The sequence below is a fragment of the Tamandua tetradactyla genome, chromosome 1 (assembly GCF_023851605.1).
Source record: "Tamandua tetradactyla isolate mTamTet1 chromosome 1, mTamTet1.pri, whole genome shotgun sequence".
Taxonomy (NCBI): Eukaryota; Metazoa; Chordata; class Mammalia; order Pilosa; family Myrmecophagidae; genus Tamandua; species Tamandua tetradactyla.
Genome location: NC_135327.1, coordinates 216838608 through 216862237, shown reverse-complemented (window position 1 = coordinate 216862237; position 23630 = coordinate 216838608). Strand labels below are relative to the sequence as shown.

Below are 23630 nucleotides of genomic sequence, written 5' to 3'. Positions count from 1 at the left end.
TAGATACCACCTTTTTAGTTAAGGCGTAATGGAGAGGCTGGAGGGAACTGCCTGAAACTGTAGAGCTGTGTTCCAGTAGCCATGTTTCTTGAAGATAACTGCATAATGATACAGCTTTCACAATGTGACTGTGTGAGTGTGAAAACTTTGTGTCTGATGCTCCTTTTATCCACCTTATCGACAGACGAATAAAACATATGGATTAAAAATAAATAAATAATGGGGGAACAAATGTTAAAATAAATTTAGTAGATTGAAATGCTAGTGATCAAAGAAAGGGAGGGGTAAGGGGTATGGTATGTATGAATTTTTTTTGTTTTTTCTTTTTATTTCTTTTTCTGAATTGATGCAAATGTTCTAAGAAATGATCACGATGATGAATATACAACTACGTGATGATATTGTGAGTTATTGATTATATGAAAGAATGGAATGATCATATGGTAAGAATATTTATGTTTGTATGTTGATGCTTAATAAAAAAATGAATTAAAAAAAGAAATACCTTATATAAAGTATTTGCAGTTCTAGTACAATCTTGAGAATATGCTGATTTCATATCTCAGCTACACATGTTTTTATTATCAAAGGTTTCTAACCTTTTAAAACATATGCATAATTATATGAAAAGCATATACCACCTTTACAGGTGGAAAACTCAGTGGGAATTCTGATCATATATTAAAAATGAATTTCAAATCCTCAAAATAGTGACGTAGGATCTCTGATATTAGAATAGATTGTTGCATGTAATGCTTATCGTTCTATTCCACAAGGGATAAAAGGGAGACAGACTCCTTAATGACAGAAAATGACTATAGAAATTTATAGTAGGCACAAGGGGCAGAGAACAACATTGAAGTTTATATTAGGTTTTGACTGGAACATTACGATAGTTACAACAACCAACATTTCTTGGATATTGTGTTAGATTATTTTATCTAATTCCCACATAAGTCCATAAGGTAGGTTCTATCCTCCATCATTTTACAAATAGGAAAAACAAAACAAGGAAAAAGCCAGTCAACTTTGTCTCAGTCGCACAGCTAAGGGCAAGAGGAATCTAACTTTTTCTGCATCCAGAGCATAAGCTGTTACCCACTATGGTACAAGCATTAAAGCTTCCAAACAATATGGGAAATAAAGAATAATTTCTCCAATTACCCAGATAAGGAAATGGTGGCTCAGAGAGTTCAGGCTAATACACCCCTCTGGGAGGGAACTACTACAGCAAAAGCCATTTTAAGCCATCTATTCACAGGAGGCAGAGGCAGCACCGGGATATCTTTTACACCACAGTAATAAAAATAATATGCAAACTACGCGATAAAAATTGACCAATACTTTGTAGGAAGATCATTAACTGAAATAAATAAATATGAATTTACTACCTTCCTTTTCTCAGAGAGACTTTTGGACTATTAATTCTCATTAAGTGACCATTTCAACATAGGCTTCTGTTCCTCCAGGAAACCAGTAGCTCACCCAGGAGTCCAATTAGTAAGCATGACATGGGATTCAACTTCGGTGCGGCTGACCAACAGCCCCCGCCCTGGCCACACCTTTTCAAGCACAGAGCTAGCTGAGCACAAACCTCCAAACAAACACACGTGATCAAAAATCGAATTAATTAATGAGACAAGGCTGATACAAAAGGTGGGCAAAATCTTGTATCCTAGGGTTTTCTGAGACTAAAGGAATAGAATACTTATTTCAAAGGAAGGAACAGTAGCATAATAGCCCATTCGAGTATGAGATATGCCTGAAATCGTGGTAAGAAAGGATACCTAAAAAAAGTTAAATTGGAATTTGGATCGTAAAATAAGCCGAGACACAAAAGGACAAATGTTTTATGCTTTCTCTTTATGAAATACTTAGAATAAGCAAATTCACAGAGACAGAAAGCAGAATAGAGGTTAACAAGGGAGGAGATGGGGTCAATGAGGTGTTACGGCTAAATGAGGTTTGTTTTGGGACGATAAAAATAGCCTGGAAATAGAAAGTGGTGAAAGTTACATAGTGTTGTCAATGTAGCTAATGGCAAAGAATTGCTCATTGAAATGGCTAAAATGTTTTTTTTTTTATATTATGTGTTTTTACCACGATTAAAAATAAATAAAAAATCACAGAGAATTTTCTAGGTCGTGGAAGCATGTGGAAATTAACCACTCGTCATTTCACAGGTGAGAGGCTGTCATGTGTTACCCAGGATTATGCAGGTGGACAGACAGCCAGGTCTGAGAGAGGAGTTTCAACTCACACTGTCCTTTATACAGGGCCTGCTTCACCTCTGCTTGGGAAAAAGTATTAAAGATTAAAGATTAGTTCACTTTCATATGTGTTGAATCTGAGTGATCACAGGCATCTAGAAAGAAGTGGCCAGTTAGTAATTGTTAAGTGCAAGGCTGGAGGGACGAACACAGAAGCTAAAGTAACGTGTAAGTTCACAAAATAAGAGCATAAACAAATCCATGGAGAAAGGACAGCACACATGTAGGGAGAGCAGAAGGAAGAGCGGTCTGTAAATAATACAATGAGAGAGCATAGTAACTGAACATCAAAGAAGGCAAAAGGGGAGCCTTCCCAAAGTTGGGATAGTTTCAGGGTGCCAGTTCAACCACTTATTAATAGCAGGGGGAACCACTGCACGTGCATCTTAAAGAAAACATTTTCACCCTCAATAAAAATTCCTTGCATGTTTTACCATTTCTAATGCATTTTTTAAGATAATAGGATGCAAGATTCATTCTTTCATTAAAATCCACAACAAAAGGAATAATAAAATCTACTCGTTAAATAATAATGTATACTCTATCCCTAACCACAAAAAAAGATAAAACTTTACAATTTAAGCAGTCATTATACCGAGCCACAGAAAATAAATCAAAACACTGACTAAGCAGTGTTCAATATTAAACAACTAAATTAGCAAAAGGTTTAACACACTGCTTAATGGAAAAGTCTCTCTAAAATAGCAAATACATTATTTTTACTCGAATGAAGACCTATTTTTTTTGGCCAACATACAAAAAAATATGTTTCTCTTTCTAAGGGTTTGGGACATTAATGCCAAAGTCGGAGCCAAATGTTTATGAAAGTATTACTGAATTGGGTCTGTTTATGATTAAAATACAAAGTTCTCAGGAAAATTAGTCCCTCCAGGGGCTTAAAAAAATGAGTAAGTAGTAAAGCCTAGATTTCTGCTGATAGGAACAAACTAATATTCCTTGCCCTCCCCCAACTTTTCCCCAATTTAATCTAGAAGACATTCTTGAGAAGTCAAACATTCAGTGTAAGGAAAGATATACTATCTATGGAATAGGATATTTTTATCAAAATGCTCACTATAGAAAAGGTTTTAAGAGATCTTTAGATTCATGAATTTCAAACAGACAGCCCTTTACAGTGACAAATTTATTCATTAAAAGTATGCTCGATGCAAATGTATTTGAAAGTGATCCAATGCCACCAGAATTTTAGCCATACCCTTCTCAAAAACAAAAAATAAGCGAGAAATAGACATGGGCTCTGCCCTCACTAATAGAGAAAGACACATAATTAAAATGAAATACAGTGAGGGCTAAGATGGAAAAGGTATATGAAACTACTGTGTGTTCTTATGCAGATTTTGGTAGGGGTGGGGATATGGGGAAAAGGGCCAGTGTCAGGAAAAATATCCTAGAGGTAAAGACTCCAAGTTGAGACCAGAAAAATAGGACTTAGTAAGACGAAAGGGAAAAGTCATCCAGCCTGTGCCCAGAGGTGCAAGAGCAAGGTGGATTTGGGGGGCTGGAATTCAGCTGCATGGGAGGCAAGCCTGGGAGTGTTCAGGAGAAGCAGCTGGGAACAGCTTATGGAAGGAATGCCAGGAAGACCCAACAGCTACAAGAGCACAATCATGAAAACGACTCTTTACTGAGTGTTTATTGTGTGCTAGGTACTGTTTTACAAACGTGACATGAATGATCTCATCTAATCCTCACAACCCTCTGAAATGTATCTTAGAAGGGTCTGAAACTTGCTCTGAAGCTTAGAAACTTCAGGAACTTGCTCAACACAACACATGTCATGGAATTCCAAAGCAGTCACTGACTGCGAGCTGCTGATAACCATCTCAGCCTGCACTCACTCCCAGGAGGGCCAAAGTCCTGAGGGGGTTTACACAGGACAACCAGATCTTTCTGGTGCTGCATCCCCATCTCTGGGACTACAGTGGCACCACCGGAAGGGATACAACAGGAGGTGGAGAATGCCTGTGATGCTGCTATAATGAGGGACTCAAGCCAGAGATGGCGGCAGTCTGACTCGGGAATGAGAGACAGCGGTAGAGAGAAAGGGATGAACTGAGAGACATGAAACAAGAAAGGACTTGGAGGTGTAGTGCAAAGAAATAGGAAAAGTGAAGAATACTTCTCAAAAAGCCAGGTTGGTAAAAGATGCATGAATCAGTGAAAATAGCCTCCAGGGCATGGATTCACCACTACTTTCAAACACTAACACATACTAATATTTACACAAAGCTTTACTCTTAGCAGCTCAAAATGATATAACAATTCTCATCAGCCTGGACATGTAATAAACTAGAACCACTTCATCTAGGTACAGGAGACAGGAAAGTCGATGTGAATGAAGGTGTTCAAAACAATGGATCACATGATGGAAAAAAGATTTAAATGAGGACATAAATTCCATCTTTCTAGATATTTAAACACCATTTTAGAAATTCCACATTTGGTGTCTATATTTAATGTAATACTTATTTATACTAGGTGTTTTGGTTTGCTAAAGCTGCTGGAATGCAATATACCAGAAATGTATTGGCTTTCATAAAGGGGATTTATTAAATTACCATTCTAATTCCGTGAAAATGTCCAAATTAAGGCGCCAAATAAGGATAACTTCTCAGATAAAGGACTGATATTCTCTGTCTGGGGTTTCTCTGTCATGTGGGAAGGCACATGGCAATGTCTGCTTTCCTTCTCTCTCAGCTTTTGGCACCTTGTGCATCTCCAAACAACTGTATCTGAGCTTTCTCCTCAAAATGTTTCCCTGTGGAACATTTTAAGGATTCCACTAAACTAATTAAGAAATACCTTAAATGGGTGGGGGCCACACCTCCACGGAAATAATCTAATAAAAGAGCCCACCCCATAGCTAGGTGTGTCGCATTTCCATGGAAACAACCTAATCAATGGTTCTACCCTAAACAGTGGGTCTGCTCCCACAAGACGGGATTAAAAGCACATGGTTTTTCTGGGGTACATAAGAGTTTCAAACCAGCACACTTGCTTCTGATCATTTCTGGTCTACCTTTTGCTGTTACAAATAACAAAATACATAAGAAGGAAATCACTGGAGGGATCTCTGACTGGTCAGGACTCCTCACACACTGGACTAAGCTAATAAAACAAGACACTAACTTCTGTGGACTCACATTCTGAATCCCCTAAACAGATCAATTCCATAACACAAATCTGTAACTCAAGAATATGAGCTTTTTAACATTAATGAATAAACTTGGAGAATTTCAGATAAGAGCAAACACCATCAAGAGATAGAAATAGGGTAGATTTGGGGTAATTGGAGCTGGAGGGATACAGATTGCACAACAGGACTCATCGTAAAAATTCAGAAATGGACAGCACAATACTACCTAACTGTAGTACAATAATGTCAGTACACTGAATGAAGCTGAATGTGAGAATGATAGAGGGAGGAGGGCTGGGGGCACAAATGAAACCAGAAAGAAAAACAGACAATAAAGACTGAGATGATATAATCTAGGAAGGCCTAGAGTATACAAGGATAGTGACTAAATGTACAAATTTAAAAACGTTTTTACATGAAGAAGAACAAAGGAATGTCAATATTGCAGGGTGTTGAAAACAGATGGTAATTCATATTTTAAAACTTTAACTTATGTGTGGGACTAAGGAAAAAAATGTTTATTTGGTACAAAATTTATATTTTGACCAGTGCATTTCCTGATAAAACTTATATGGACAGTTTAATCGAACAGCATAAGTACATGGAACCTTAAATAGGGCATGAGATTTTGTAGTTTGTCCAGAGTGATGTCCCAATAAATCCCGAGTGATCTGAACAGTGAATAAAAAAGTAGTTGCAAAGCCCCCTTGGGGGAATGGTGAGAAAGGGGGAAAATTCAACTCCCCCATTTGGAGGATTCCTGATATTCTCGCAAACCACTGTTAGGACAACTAAGTCAACAGGCCGAGCCCCCAGCCTTGAGGTTTGTTCATATGAAACTTATCCCCACAAAGGATAGGTTAAGCCTACTTAAAATTAGGCCTAAGAGTCACCCCCAGAGAATCTCTTTTATTGCTCAGGCCTCTCTCTCTCAGTCAACACAACAAGCAAACTCACCATCCTCCCCCTCTCTACATGCAACATGACTCCTGGAGTGTAAACCTCCCAGGCAACATGGGACAGAAATACTAGAACGAGCTGGGTCTCAGCATCAAGGAATTGAGAAAATCTTGACCAAAAGGGGGAATAGAGAAAAGTGACAAAATAAAGTGTCAGTGGCTGAGAGATTCCAAACAGAGTGGAGAGGTTATCCTGGAGGTTATTCTTATGCATTTTATAGGAACCCCCTTTTTCAGTTTAAGGTGTATTAGAGAGGCTAGAGGGAAGTGCCAGAAACTGTAGAGCTGTGTTCTAGCAGACATATTTTTTGAAGATGACTGTATAATGATAGAGCTTTTGCAATGTGAAAAAAAAAAAAAAAGAAAGCACCATACTCAAAATTGATATACTTGGGCCACAGTGGCTCAGTGGCAGAGTTCTCACCTGCCATGCCAGAGACCCAGGTTCGAGTCCCGGTGCCTGCCCATGTAAAAAAAGAAAAAAGATACACTTACGTAGATTGAAGTAAGGAATTGAGGTTAATATCAAAACAAAACCAAAAAAAAGCATGCTATCTAGATCTTGCTACTAATTTTAATAAATATGGGTACTTTTTTGACCTGAAAAAAAAAAAAACGTGTTTTTTCAACCAATGCCAGCAACCAAGGTCTCATAGAGAAAAGAAGAAAATAGCATGTTTAAAGTTTGGCAATAAGATTTTGGTAAAAAGATTGTGTTCATCCCCAAGAATTTAAATCTTTCAAATAGGTGGTTTTTATACTATTATATAATGTATAGTCTAAGCCATAGTAGAAAAATATAAGATTTTTTAATGTAAGATTACTGAAGCAAATTTTTATTAATATATTGTACTTGAGAAAAACAACTATCATGACTTTATTAAACTCCTGCCCTTTAACATCTGTGTTTTTTGAAGGGCTTTGAACTTAAAAATAAAAAGAAATTGAAATCAGTATGATCCCCTCAAAGTGTGATAAACCTCAACCCCCAAGTACTTTGGGGGGTGTGACAGGAAAAAAGAATTAGAGAAAGTTAAAGGAAGGAAGGGAGAGAAGGAGGTGAAGAGAGGGGAGGGAGGATGGAAATACTGGAATGAGTTCAAAATCAGCTGAGGCATTTCAGAAAGGCCATAGATGAAGCACAGAACAGAGAACTGAATTCTTAGCTTTCTAAAAGAGTAACGAGAAATCCATTCTCCTCCTAAACTCTTCCTTCTCCTTAAGTTCTGCTGCCAACGTGTTAGGAATGAGAGCGGTGGTTGAATTGCCTGAGCTTCTGAATGATAAGGAAGCTGCCTTCAGCCTACATGCTGGCCAACTGTGTCAACAGTCTCCTGCTTAGGCCTGCTCATGTCCCTTTACTAGATGGGACAGAACATCATCTGGCAATGAGAAGGGACAGGAGATGGAAACAGAGACTCTTGAACATTACTAGTGGGAGTTACATTGGTCCAATATCTATGGAAGTCAATTTGGCAATACCTATTATGGTTCCAAATGCATATACTCTTGTACAAATGCAGATATGTATAATTTCATTTTTAAGCATTTATCCAAGAGATGCTCAACACAAAATGACTTGCGTAAAAATGTTATGCAATGCAATATTGTACACAACAACAAAAGACAGTAAAAAACCTCAATGTCCATCAGTAGATAATGGTTCATCTATACAAACAAAAATTATTAAACTGTTCCAAAATAAGGATATTTTTAATGTACTACTATGGAAAGGTTGCCAAGCTATCTTAAGTGGCAAAACAAAACATAGGTCACTGAAAAGGGTATTTATGCAAAAAAGTGAAAAGAATATATTTTCATATTTGCTCATAAAAGCATGGTTTTATTTTAAAGGACCCATAAAAAACAAATCACTTGGTTGCTTATGGAGAGGAAAAACACGACTTGAAGATGCTGGTGGGAGGGAGTCTACTTTTTTATACCATTGTATGATATTTAATTAGGGAACTATCTATCTTTTTGAAAATCAAATAAATAACATATCCTTAGAACATTTTTTTACAATGTTATCAAATTCACCCACATATAGTTCCATGAGTTAGACCGTGTTCCATGGAACTAGGCAGATCACCTGGTTCTGATCACTCATCTCACGTAGATGTCTAATGAATCGTGAGGGTAATAAGGAATGAATCGGGACACCCACCATTTTCAATGAACAAAACATTCTCTATAGTCTGTGTGGGGTAATTTCATCTGAGGATTCTTCTAACTAAAAAATCTGTATGTAATTCATAAGAAACAAGAATTTTTCTTGTCTATTTGAAAATGATTTATAAAGATCAAAAAAGTTCATATCAAATACTCATTCCTAAATCCATGTATAAAACTAGAACTTTGGTCAAAGAATTTAATGAAGAAAATAACCTCAAAAAACTATACTCTAGGAGGAAAAAAAGCTATACATTAGGGTATATCATATTAACAGCAGATCAGAATTTATAATGTTCATATTTTATATATTGAACATGTGATTTCCAGAAGTCCACTATGCCTAGAATTAAAAAAAAAAAGTGCTTTTAAAAGAAAATAAAAATTTTGCCAACATGGGGGTCCCAGAATAATATTACCATTCATTTTCATCCTAATGAAAATGAAAAACCTCTGAACTCTGAAAATAATTTAAAAAAACAGCAAAATAACATCTCCCAAACCAATTAATTAAAGGATAATTTCAAGAAAAAACCTTAACTGTATTCCTCTCAACCGCACTTACAAATTATTAAACATAATCACATTTTGTTCAAATATTGTTTTTCCAAATTAAGCAGAAAATTTTTATATCATTATAGCTGTAAACATGTAGTAAAGAGTGATTTAAAATTTTTAGGTAAATGTTTTAAATATTTAAATAATTAACTATTTTTAGAGGTAATAAATTGACAGCTATCTTGAGCCCATAACAATACCTTTTTGGGTCTATACTTTCTTATGTCCCACAAAAGCCTGGCTTAAGTAGGTCACAGCAGGGTTTATCCTCTACTTCTTTCTGATCCCCTACAAAGCCTTTACACACACAGCTGGGCTCCCCAGGGTTACTGTCAACAACTGTGACACAGCAAAACCCACTAGGACACAGGGAGTCTGGGCAGCAGACTGGCGGTGCTCACCTCTGAACACCTGGATACATGTTCAATTATAAAACATTCTCAGAGAAAGACCAGAAGAGATTAAATAAACTTGTGGATAAGGAAAAGCTGTGCTATCCATTCTACCACCAAATTCTTCAAAGCGGGGACCTGTTCTACTTGAACTTATTTTTTCCATTTCTTAGACCTTTATTCAGAAATAGCCCAGTATTCTGAATTACCTTAATCCCGACCTGATCAGCTTCATTCTTATCTCTAAATACCAGGTTATACATATACAAAACAGCCCCTCAAAATCCAGAATAATAATTTATTTGGAACTCACTTTCCAGCCCTTTTGCCACGTGCGGATGCTAAGTGACAGGCAATGATGCAATCAAAAATCAATGAGTCAATGCCTGAAAATGTAGAGCTGTGTTCAGTAGCCATGTTTCTTGAAGATGATTGTATAATAACATAGTTTTCACAATGTGACTGTGTGATTGTGAAAACTTTGTGTCTGATGCTCCTTTTATCTACCTTATCAACAGATGAGTAAAATACATGGAATAAAAATAAATAATAGGGGGAACAAATGTTAAAATAAATTTAGATTGAAATGTTACTGATCAATGAAAGGGAGGGGTAAGGGGTATGATGTGTATGAATTTTTTTCTGTTTTCTTTTTATTTCTTTTTCTGAATAGATGCAGATGTTCCAAGAAATGATCATGATGGCGAATACACAACTATGTGATGATACTATGAATTACTGATTATATATGTAGAATGGAATGATCAAAAGTTAGGAATGTTTGCGTTTGTTTGGTGTTTTTTGGTATTTTAAAACAATAAAATTAATTTTAAAAAATCGATGAGTTGATAGTATGGCTGTGTTTGTAAGGTTTACAAATGTCTGCATTTTAATGTTTAACAGATTTTCAATGATTTAGCTATCATTGAAGCCTTTAGCTCATAATTAATAAAGAAAAAAGAAGCAATGTTATATAGTATGGTGTTACAAAATAGTCAATCTAGTCTACTCGCCAAAGAATCCACTCATAATACTAGTTAGGAGAAAAAAATGAAGGTATCAAGTTTGGGTTTTTTTTCTATCAGTATATTTAAAGACTTGCTTGAGAATACTTGGGGGCTAACTAGGGGCTTCAAACAAACAGTGAACAAGACAATGTCTGTGACATTTTAATACAGGGAAACAGACATAACCAAAGGTATATTTAACTGTAAAAATGGTGTGGAAAAAAAAAAGAGAGGGGAGACAATAATGGAAGGCAGCAAGGGCGTCACCCTCCCTCAAATGTGGAGATCAGAGAATGTTCCTCCGAGGAGATATTTGACTCCAAACAGGCAAGAAAGTTAGGAACCAAACCCGTGAAGAGAGAGGGAGAACAAACCAGGCTGAGGCAACAGAGAGACAAGGTCCCTGCAGGATAGGGGTGGGGGTGCGAATGCGGGTCCTGGTCAGCTCAAGGTGCTGCCAAGGGTCTGACGGGACAGTTGTGCAATGAGCAAAGCAGAGAACAGGATAAGAGAGGCAAGCGTTTCATCGCGAACAGCTTTGTAGGCCGTGGTAAGAAATTCGGATATAATTTCAAATATATAGGAAAAACAAGGCTAATTTTTACATCTGTAGCTTCAGCAATTAGGGTAACAGTGCCTTGTCAACAGGAGAAGTGGGGCAAAAACAGCTTGAAGAAATCAAGACATCGTTCCTTAGACACCCAACCGCAGACAAAAAGCAAAGAATCAGACACGTGAGTCGGAAGTTGACGCATAGAAGCCATCTTTGCGTGGGACACAGAGATCAGAACAAGGTTGACTGGGGAGAGACCTAGGAGAGGAGGCCCAAGACCAAGCTCTGGAACAGTACACTCTTCGAATGGAACCAGACCAATAAGGCAGAAGAGCAACATCTCAACAAGGCAATGTTGGGGATGGTGTAGACCAATAAGGCAGAAGAGCAACATCTCAACAAGGCAATGTTGGGGATGGTGTAGACCAATAAGGCAGAAGAGCAACATCTCAACAAGGCAATGTTGGGGATGGTGTAGACCAATAAGGCAGAAGAGCAACATCTCAACAAGGCAATGTTGGGGATGGTATAGACCAATAAGGCAGAAGAGCAACATCTCAACAAGGCAATGTTGGGGATGGTGTCAAGACAAAGAAATGACAAACTACCAGGATGTCGGGAAGAGAAAGAAGACGACATTGGAGATGGGATGGTTGCATTTATCAACACAGAGGTTAGTGGTGCCTGACAAGCAATTTCAGTGGCATATTAGGGATAGAAGCCGGATTGTCGTGAGTTGAAGAATATCTAGAAGGAAAAAGAACCAGTGAGCGCAGTAAAGAAAACTTTTTCACAAAGATTTACTTTGATGGGATACAGAGAAATGAACGTGCTGAGGAGCACATGGGAGTCAAGGGGTTTCAGAAATGCTTCGTTGAAGTTTTTTTTTGTTTTGTTTTGTTTTTTACATAGGCAGGAACCGGGAATCAAACCCGCGTCCTCTGGCATGGCAGGAAAGCATTCTTGCCTGCTGAGCCACAATGGCCCACCCTTCGTTGACGTTTAAGGTGGGAATTAGTCAAGCATATTTGTCTGCTGATAGGAAAGATCTAGTTCAAAAGAGAGAGGTTTATAATTTGGGAGAGATAAGTTTAATACAAAATCAGTCTTAAGATTGACAAGGGACAGGAGGCAGAATAGAAGTGAAGGGGTTGGCATTTCCAAGGTCCAGGGAAGCTTCTTCCGTGGCAAGAGAAGGGAAGGTATGAGTATAAACATGGGTAAATTTGCAACTTTGGTGGTGGGAACACAAAGATGTCTCTGTAATATTGCTTCTGTTTTCTCGATGAAATATGAAGCAAAATCAGAAAAGGACCAATTAATGAACGACATCTGAGAATTCAGGGGAATCCCAGAGGTATGAAGGAAAACTATGTTTCTCAAAGGGTTTAACTTCATTCCAACGAATATCAATATCGCAATATTGCAATTTCTACCTTACAATCTGGGAATTGAGATACTTGCGAGAAAAAAAAAAGAGAGAGGGAGAAAATACTCAGTCTTCCAACCTTACAAAGTTTGATGTAATAAAATAAAAGCATTTCTTTCATCTTTTGGGGATATGCAGGTGGTTCCGTGGTAGAATGCTCACCTGCCATGTGGGAGACCTGGGTTCGATTCCCAGACCATGCATCCAAAAATAAATAAATAAAATAAAGCATTTCAAAGGTAATACATGCTTCTTGTAAAGGAGTGTAAACAATAAAGGAAATAACATTGAAAAACACATGCCAGACCCCTGATAACATCTGCTTAAGAGCAGGGGGAAGAATAAAAAAGACATACAGACCCAATGAAATACTCTAGGGCACATATGTCCAGCTCTTGGTGAGAGGAGAAGAACATAAAATCATCGGACATAATGTTTTTGCAGTTAAAACAGGATTTTTCTAAGCCATTTTAAGACTATGTTCAAGGTAGCTGGCAAAAACCTGTGCAGAACAGATAAAAAGTACAGCTACCTATATATCATTAAATTCTAAAATTAAAATGCAGCCTATGAGTGAGTCAATTTTTCCTCATAGGCTGCAGGAAATTGGTAGTAAAAACAACATACTGTAGGCTGAAAATGTTAATGCAATTTCTTAAGCAGGATTGTTTAGAGAATAGCATCTCCCCTGCTCAGTGAACTTAGAAATAATTAACAAAATTTCAAAAACAAATGACATACAGATGGGTAAGAATAAAGAGAGTTATAGTATGAATCGTGTATTCTTTTCATCCCCATATTTAAACTTGCAATTCATAACAAAAATCTCTAAGACTGTCTGCAAGAAAAATATAAAAAGGTACCTGAGGTTCGAGACTAAAAATGAAGGCACCTAAAAATAAAAAAAGGCATCTGAGGTTCGAGACTTTATCTACTGTGCAAGCTTTAAATTTCTAGATCTTGCAGGTGCATTTGCAGGCAAGAAAATCAGCTACTGAAGATTCCTTGTGAAAGTTAATCCATATTCCACCATAGATTTTTCACTCAGTAAAATTTCTGATTCGCTTCCCTGCTGCTTGCACGCTTTTAGCTCCAAAGGCCAAAGAAGCAATAAAAATAGCCAATTATAAGGGAGGAGGAAAATTTGGCGAGAACCTCTTAAAATTATATAATCCATTTCCCAAAAAAAGATGAGTGACATAGTGCCCCAGATTCATTCTTATCACAAAAGGATCCTGATGTTAGGAAGCGGTCAAGCCAAAGCCTAGTGTTCTAGCCCTTTCTGAGACACTTAGCATTCTCAAATGGTTTTCTTACATGTAATCACATTAAAACCAAGCATGTTCATTGAAAACAAAAGGAAATATTTTTTTAAAAAAGAGAGAGACAGACACAGAGATTAAGCACTAATGTCATTCTTGTGTCAGATTATGTTCTTCAGAAAAGAACCAGAGATGATTTAAAAAGATTAAATTGTATTCTAATGCTGACATGATGCCATAGAAGCAAGAATCCAATTCTTGAAGAAAGGATGACAAAGGCATCAGAAATACACAAAGGATGAAAATGAACCAGACCAGCATACCAAATGGCATTTCCAATATGGAAGGAGAACAGAAGGTTAGTTTTACTTGCCCCTAGAGAGCGTTGCTGAGGGGGTAATAATTAAATCTTTTCTTACCACGAATGGAAGATAGGAAGGAAAGTGACAGTTAATGAGTGCTTATGATGAAGCAGCCATAGGAGCCACATTTTGACAGGTGCTATGTCAGTCTTTACTCGAAAACAAACAAGAAGATCTGTCCCACGGGGATTATTTTCTCCATTTCGCTAACAGTGAAAATGAAGTTTGCAGAGTTTCCAGAAGCTGCACAACCAGCAAGTTATAGAGTCAGAAAACAGGACCCACAAATTGGAGGGCCAGGGTTCCAAGGCACAGCTGTTCCATCCTGACACAGGTTTCCAAGACTCAGAATCCTTTGTTGACACGCATATGTGAGGGTGAGATGCTGCTTGCTGCTCTCAGGAGGAAACCCCATCCAAAGGGCCCTACATGCATGGGGCTGGCAAGATTCTCCAGGAACCCAGCCTGGCCCCCTAGCGAGAATGCCCACCAGCCCCCTGTGTGCTAGCCCTGTGCTTCCCCTTGAGTTTCTATTCCATGGCCCTGTGATAATAAAATTAGAAAACAGGCAGGGCTCAGAGAAAATGACGTGTGTCCTATACATGTAGGATGCCCTTATCAATGTATTTCAAAATTTAATAATGCCCAAAGACCTTAAGATGTACATTATAATAGCAATCGCCCTACTTACAAAGCACATCAAAATAATCATACCCAGATAACAAAACGTTCTTAAAAGGTTGCTGTGATTTTGTTTTTGGCATATCATGAACATGACAGATTTCTACTATATAAAAAACAAATCTCTGACATTTTATAAAGAAAACTAAATTTAATTTGAAAACAATCTTGATGTTTTTAGTCTCTACATTTGTCATTACTGGAGATAAACACACTTATGTTTGCTTCTGCACAAATTTTCCAAAGTTTGCCAAATGGGAAATTAATAAGCCCTCCTAGTTTTAACAGAAAACTGTAGAGTTTTAGAATTTGGAGTGAGGGAGCTTTATTTTTATTCAAGTAACCAGAATAGTCATTTGGTTACTCAGTGCCTTTGGGCTAAGAAAAAACCACCCCCATCTTTTCAATTACTACTTAACATCAGAAGTTCTAGAGCATTCTTGTTTTAATGCTATGACTCTGTGATCATCCCACCGGCAAGTTTATAGCTATTATAATCATATTTCTGAAGAAGTCATTTCCTAAATTTGTTAATTAAGAAATTATCTTCACTTCATAATCTGTAAACCAACTTCTTTAAGTCCTAGGTCTGAACAAAATCAGAAAAAAAATTTTTTTTCTATATAGAAAAGGCTAAATTAAGCACCTGGGGAAAGAAAGTGGACCTCCATCTTTACAGAGGAAAAAAAAGCACTATGTAAGCAGAACTTCAGCCTGACTGCCCCAACACGTGTCATTTTATAATATCAAATTAAAACAGACAGAACCTAGTACCATAGTTATTTACTGGATGGTTCACTCATTGACCTGAATGGAAAATACTTTAAAAAAAAAAAAAGAGCCTGCCCCCATGTAAAACCTAGAAAACTGTAAGACTGCTTTGTTACTCCTGTATATTTAATGATTTACAACACATAACATAATCTCTAATTTTGTTAAATTTACTTTTACCTTAGAGCTTCAAAATTAATTTCATTAATCAAATTATAATGAAAAGTAAATAGGACCGTGACAAACTCTGGGATCTGTCCTGTAACTACTTGTTGAAGAGTGCTTTGAAAATTATTGCTTTTTATTTCTTTGCTTTGTATATGTGTTATACTATATGCCAAAAAAAAAATTTTTAAGTAAATAGGAAACACTTTCATAGAAACTAATTTCTCTATGATTTTTAATGTATTTACTGTATATCATCTGAATGTTATTTATAATGTGTAAATATTTATAAGTGTTTAAAAAGTGTCAGAATAAGCAATTTTAAACTACCCTTTTGTGAGACTAAGGCAAACAATGTGACATTTATTCTCTATCATTATTTTATCTAAAAGTATTTTTATTGAACATAGTTATTTTCTACTTTTAAGATCTAGGACTCAACCAATACAGGTTAGGTATATGTAGACACTAACCACGTATTAGTCATTTTCATTTCAGAAGGAATAAATAATAAGAGGTCAGGAATGTTCTCTTGTGCATAAAGACAAGGGTGAGGCAAAGAATCGTGGCTAAAAAGAAAGACACAAAGGTGCCTAGAAAAAGTAAAAGGTACAAAAGCAATTGCCGTTGCTCCTAAAATTCTAGCTTTGAGGCTCTGGTGCTGGATTTTGGGACCCCTTTTTGACTGGCAGGGTACAAAGTTCAGGGTACAACATATTCAATGTCACCTTTGAATTGTGTCATCACAGCAATATATGACACTTAAGGTGGTTTTACTCACAGTTCACTTTCTTTAGTAAAATTTGCCAGTTCAATGAAGCTTTCACTTAAAGGGAAGAACCCTAAAACGTGGAGTTTTCTCTAAAGGTCAGGCAGTCAGACCTCTCAAGTAGAGCTGAAGTGGTGGGAGAAAGCACCTCTCAACCTCCTTGAGGCTTCTACTAATTGGGTACAGGCCTGTTCACCAAGAGAAGGTAGTGAAAATGGCAAGCTCCCAATTAGCTTATACTTCCCTTAAGGTCCCTCTACTTTCTTTACTAAATTCTTCCAATCAAGCATTGTAAAGTTCCTGTCTCCTCTTTTGTGGAATTTATTAGTTGCAATAAAGTGTGGGGATATGAGAACAAAGTCTGCTATGACTTATTATCTGCCAATATTAAATTATATTCCAGGCACAGGCAGGGAGATGGTAATGGTTAAAAGGAATTCAAACTTCCTAAAACATGGCCAATCATCAAAACCAAAGTTTTTGCTGCTTTTTGCTTGCTTCTGGGGTTTCAAAAGAGTGAAAATTTCAGGAACACAAGGGCTCCAGGTAACGCATTTTCAACAACAACCCATTTAGTTGTCAAATCCTTTGTGTTTCCTCTGAGATCCCTCAGCCAAAAGGAAGTTACAAGATTGACTGGAGAAAAAGATCTTCTTTCAAGCTACAGTGCAGTGTCCTCGGCAGCATGAGATGAGCCTGATGAAGCATTCTGCTAGAGGCTATTCTATCTGAGCATGGTAAATCTGTCACTGGGAAGCAAAGACTTCTGTTTCTGGAGATTACACTGTGCTGGACCAAGAGGCTTCCTTGTGCAGAGTTTTAAAAACATACATCACCTACCTTTTGCTACAGAGAAGCAAAACTTACCAACATTCTGAGAAAGGGAAAGACTTTTCAATATCCCCTTACAAACCAATCCCACACAAAGAATAAGGCACCCCCAGCTTCTAAAGGTAGCAGCCAGCTCAGCTAGCTCAACAGTCTTTTGTCCTTTCATCCCTAGAGTTTATTCCCACTGGTAGAATTGATGTGGCCACAACTGCCTTCAAAAGCAAAGATAATGAGAGACAAGCACTCTAGTAGGAAATAGAGCAGAAACAAACCCATTAAAGCCATATAAAACCTAGAACTCCATTGACCTGTCTGGTCCAGATGCCATAACTAAAGGAAGGCAGACATCAGTTCTACCCTGGTGAAGCCCAAACAGTAAAGACAGAGAGTGGATTTTTTTTTAAGTACATAAAACATTCTTTTATATAATGAGATGCCATCGCTTTGTTATCTTTCCAATGACAAAAACTAAGAAGAAACGAAGTCACAAAACAGGTATCAGGTCACTAAAGCCTGATGACTCATGGAGAATTTTAAAACAATAAATTCACAATTAAATGAGAATGGTTACACTGGCTTTCCAGTGAAACCTATTCTTCTTCTTCTCCCCAAAAAGCATATTTTCATAATATCAAATTTTAAAAATTGGTTTCCTTCTACTGTCCTTGCCTGTTGGACAGTATTTATACTAATTAACTATCCTACTGATGGGAAATTACCAATGGCTTCCACCCTTTCAGGTATACAAATTTTTAAAATGGGTTTCCTTCTACCGTCCTTGCCTGCTGAACAGTATTCACACTAATTAATTATCCTGCTGCTGGGAAGTCACCAATGGCTTCCACTCTTCCAGGTATACACAGCCTCATTAATATCAATTTTAGTGTCGGGATCATTTTTTAAACTATGCCAAGGAAGATGTTTTTAGGCTTAAGAATCAATTAGCTAATGTTATCTTCATAGACTGAGAGAATAAGAGTGCATGCTTTAAAAAACACACTCACACATACACAAAAACCCTGCTTAAAACATACAACAAATACTTCAAATAACCAACAAAAGTTCAGTTTTTTTTTAAAAGAAAATGCGTGGATTCTCAATGCCATCCCTTTTCCAAAGAAACTATTTTATAACCAAAATTACAAAGAAAAACCATACTACTTCCTTAAAACAGATCTACAAAACTGCAATAGTAAGATAGGTTACTTTATATCTTTACAATGTTATTAAATGCAACATTTTAGAAATACGGGGCTGCCGATTTTTGTCTCCTAATTTTTCATTGAAAAGTCATACTTACTGATTTATTGGTTGCCATCCAACCCCCACCTATGCCAAGACTGGTTCCTCCTTTCTTGCTTTAACAGAACCCCAATTAGGTTCAGGTATGAGTAATCAGGCTTGGCCACCCCTGCCCCCATCTCCATTAGCTCAATTAGTCTAATCCAATTGTGGTCATTTCACTCCCTTTGATTTACAAGTAGGCATGTCATGAAATTCTGGCTGACAAAACAGGAAAGGAAGTCTGCTTAGGGGCTTGTGAGGAAAGCGTATTTGTTTTCAAAAAGAGCCATGAAGAAAGAAAAAAAAAAAAGCCCTATTGCCCTATTGCCCTATTTCCCTTCCTCTCCTGTAGGAAGTGATGGTTGGAGCTCTGGCTGGAAGGGGCAGGCTGGAGAACAAAGCCAGTGTGCTATGCCGGCTGAAAGACATGGATCCCTGATGTCATCACAGAGCTGCAAAATTCAGCCTTCTGGCCGTCCCTTCCCCCAGACTTCATGTTCTATTAATTAGGAATTTTTCCTTATTATTTAGTCTGCCATTAGTTATGTTTTCTATTGGCAGCTGCATTTTTTCTAATTCATATATTAAGAATTGTTGAGTGCTTCTAGATGCCAGGCGTGATTCTAAATCCTCTACATCATTTGACAAGGCAGCCCTGTGAGTTGTGTTCTGGGAACGCCCTGGTTGATAGATGAAGGCTAAGATATGGGCAGGTTTAGTAAAGGACCGAAAACTCAGATATGACAAATAGCCAGTAAGACTGACAAGCTAGTCTGACCCCAGTGCCTAAGCGAAACTAAATCTGAACAGCATTTATTTAAAAGTGATAATGAAATTAACTTTAAAAGCTGGTATTATTTTGAGAAAAGTATTACCTAGATAGAACTTCCATACATTTTTTACTATTTAAAATTATTTTTCCCCACTGAGGGAATTTCTAATATACTTTGAAGCATTAGGGAGTTCCAATTTAATAAGTTAATCCCTCGATCTTGAAGCTTGCCCTCAGGAAACCTATTTCTGCAATGGCAAAGCTAAGCCTATTTATAATTATGCCTAAGAGTCACCCCCAGAGAAGCTATTTTGCTACTCAGATGTGGGCTCTCTTTTTAAGCCAACTCTCCAAATAAACTCACTACTCCCACCCCCCAAGTGGGACATGACTCCCAGTGATGAGCCTGACCCTGGCATTGTGGAATTGAGAATGACTTCGTGACCAAAAGGGGGAAAGAAATGTAACAAAATAAGTTTCACTGGCTAAAAGATTTCAAACAGAGTTGAGAAGTCATTCTGTGGATTACTCTTACGCAAGCTACAGCCAGATATTGCAAATTGACACAGTATGCCAAGCCCCAACTAACAGCATTCCTGGAAACCTTAAAAGAACACCCTGGGCTCTACCTAAGACTCTATAAAAGCCTTTCTTAGTAAACTTATTTTTTCAAAACCGTAAGGTCTTCAGATTGTTCCTAAACCAGATAAATCCTGAAACCTAGAGGTACTAGTCTCTCCAAGAACATCAAATAGTTTCATCCTTCTACCCCATAAGGTCGATATCACGTTTCAGCAAGAAGAAGTTAAAATGGTCATTGCCCAGATATCCCTGAAGTTTGAGAGAATGATCAAATGAGAGGGAGGAGGTAGAACTGAGAAATTAGGAGTTAACAAATAATTGTGATTGCTGACTCATTACAGACATTTCTTTTTAGTTCCTAGTGCTTTAGAATAGGTAGAAAGAAATACCTGAAATTGTTAAACTGGAATCCAGCAGCCTAGGTATTTGATAATGATTGTAAAACTATATAGCTTTAATCATGTGTCTATGTGATTGTAAAAATCTTGTGACTGGTATGTGGGTAGAGGAGTAATAAAATAAAGACAAAAAATAATAATAATAAAAGGGAGGAGAGAATCAGTATGGGATGCTTTGGGTTTTCTTTTTAATTTTTATTTCTTCAATTGGAGTAATGAAAATGTTCTAAATTTGATCGTGGTGATGAATAAACAACTATATGATGACACTGTGAGCCATTAATTGTATACTTCGGATGGATTATAAGATGTGTGAATATATCTCAATAAAATTGTATTAAAAGTATTTCCAGGGCTGGCCACGGTGGCTCAGCAGGCAAGAATGCTTGCCTGCCATGCCAGAGGACCTGGGTTCGATTCCCGGTGCCTGTCCATGTGGGGAAAAAAAAAAAAAAAGCATTTCCAGGGGCTTTCTATCCTGCAATGATTGTATGCTAGCATTTATCATGATAAAGTATTTTTGTCATAGCATCAATGACATCAAAAGCAAATACTGTCCTTTTTGCTATTGTTTTATATTTGCCATACACCCTCTCACATACATAATTATTATTTTAGGAGATCCACAAGATAAAACATAGACAGAAATGAAGTAAGTAAAATGCAATTTCTCTCTGCTGATATCACTAATCTAAATGGGAAAAAACACCTATTCCGATACTTAAGCAACAGAATTATTATGAATTTAAAAATTATTGAATCAGGTCAAAGACAAAACATTCTTTCACTGAGTACTCAACTCAGTTTTCCATGGATGGGGAATTCTCTAAGGAAATAAACAAGTGGCCAAGAATGCACATTTTACTAACAAAGAAAACATGGGGATCCTAGCTATAAAGAAAATATTGTGACTAACAATTTTAAAAATTGAGATTTTAGAAGAACATTGGAAAAATTTGAAATTCATACCTTCAAATTTACAGGTTAAATTTTTTTGTCTCCATATGATGTTAAGGAAAGTTTGCTTCTCTAACAACGATGTAACTATTTTGCAAATAGTCACTCTCCCCAAGACGGAAAACAATTTTTATATTGCGTGGTAAGCTACACTAATTTCATGAATTGTAAATGACTACAGTGCCGTGTGTACCTAAATAATGTAAAACAGGTCCTGGATATTTATGAAGGGATAAATCCCCAGACCTGATAAAACAATCTAAATTCTGAAACAACACTATTTCACATGTTTCTCTAATAAAATGAAGTCTGGCATAAGAGAAAAATCTAATTTGCCTCTTCAGATCCTGTGCATTATTGTCTGTCAATGGAGAAAAGAGTCTGTGGTCTGCCTTGAAAGTCTCTTCACTAACTGCATTATCTGCAGCCAAATACCTGTGCCTCAGCAACATTACAAAGTCTAAAAGTCATGATCCTTCAGAATCTGTAGCAAATAATCAGAGCTTCTCAGACAAAATCTTTGACCAGGGACCACTGCAGAAATATTCTTAATTTATGTTAGATGAACTCTAACAAAGAGCCTGGTACTTAAAGTTTGTTGGAATAATTTACCTTCAATCATCATTGTTATGGGGAAACATCTTGGGGGTGTGGCCAGGATGCTACACCAGTGACGCCTGTAGTAGGATTCGCTGATTTACCTGCTCTTGCTTCTCCAGCCACTTGTCCACCATGGGATGACTGGCGCTCAGGGACGAGCGAGCATTGTCTCTCTGAAATTGGTTAGACCAGTTACTAGTGTCCCGTGGGAGGCTTCTGTAGTTTTCATCTTTCTGTTCCAAAAGAAAAAAAAAAAGATGTCTTAGAAAAAAAACAGTCCTTGCAAATTAATGACATAACTGGGTTGTTTTTTTTTTCTTCAAAAACAGCAGAAAAAAATGATTCCACATATTTCAAATATTTTCCCAAGCCTACACAAAATAGCTGATTGGGGAAATTCCATGCAGATTAGACCTCAGGAATGTGCCTAGGACAGGGGAGACTAAAGGCTGCCCAAGGATGCCGGCCACAAGAGGCAAAGGCACGCAAGAGGCTGAAACAGCCCCCGCGCGCTCCTGCCCAGTTCAACCTCCCAGGCCAACCACATACACCGGAAGTGAGAAATATTTCTCCAGCATAGCATTTGTTCTTTTCTCTTTTGAATCTTATAATTTATATTGTGAGGCAACTTTCATAAGTCCCCCCAAATTTTCAAAACAAGGAAGACAAGTCAATCTGCTCTTTATTTGGATCCTTCTAATTTTTTATTTTGATCAAAATACTTAAGACTCTCTAGGCCTGAATTGTCACCCACACCTACTTCACATGTGCTCATAAGCAGTCACTGAAATATCAAGTAAAGAAAGAAAATTAGCTTCTCACAACACACTGCATTATAGATGCATGATTGCTCCCTCGGACATACTTTAGACAACGGATGTCTGTACAAATCAACCTATTTAGTCAATAAATGTTTATTTAATAATGTCTAGAACAGTCAAATGCTGCTAGGTATTTCTTCCAAATAACGATTTATAACAACTTACTTCAGCTTTTGGACTGTCAAATTTAATGTCAATGATCTGAAAAGAAATGAGAAAGCTAGGGAAGTCAAACTTTTTAGTATGATAACTAAATCTGGATATCCCCTACAAGAACAAATCAAAATTCTAACATTCATTCGACCCACTTACATCAGTGTTCCACTTTAAGAGAAGTACTGAAATATTCCCATTAATAGCTCAGTTAAGAGTAGTTTGGCTACAAATACTATATATATAATTGTTTCTTTATTCTTTTCTACTTAAACTATCTTAGCAACCAGTTGAAACATAAAACAAACAAAAAATACAATTTGAAATATTTGAATGGTATAGACCTTAGCCGCTGACCAATAGAATGTTTTCTTTTGCTTCATGAGTTCGCCAAGTAAAAGAACTTAAAAATGAATTCATATTCTAGGTATTTGTGAGAGGTTGAATTAAGTTCCCCAATTTAGACATGTTTTTAATCCTAACCCATGTTTCTGTGAGTGTGAACCCACGGTAAACAGGATCTTTTGAAGATGCTGTTTTTCATTAAGGTATGGCCAACTGAACCAGGGTGCATCTCACTCTGGATTACTTCTCTTAATGGAAAGAGAAGGTCACAGGAAGAAGCAGAAAACCAGTGGGGACCAGAAGAGCAAGGAGGGAGGAAGGAGAGGATGTCACCTGTGCCAGGAGGCAGAGATGCAAGCCAAGGAACCCCAAGGATTGTG

General features: G+C 37.2%; 1 protein-coding gene across 22 annotated transcripts in view; it reads right to left on the bottom strand.

Annotated features, from left to right (window-relative positions):
- The window catches only part of PARD3 (par-3 family cell polarity regulator), a 676839-nt gene that overhangs the window by 321063 nt on the left and 332146 nt on the right, over positions 1 to 23630 (bottom strand). For all 22 annotated transcript variants that reach the window (XM_077152059.1, XM_077152104.1, XM_077152083.1 and 19 more), the window contains one exon: positions 22033 to 22164. In XM_077152059.1, the coding sequence (XP_077008174.1) occupies positions 22033 to 22164 (132 nt within the window). The remainder of the gene's footprint in view (positions 1 to 22032; positions 22165 to 23630) is intronic.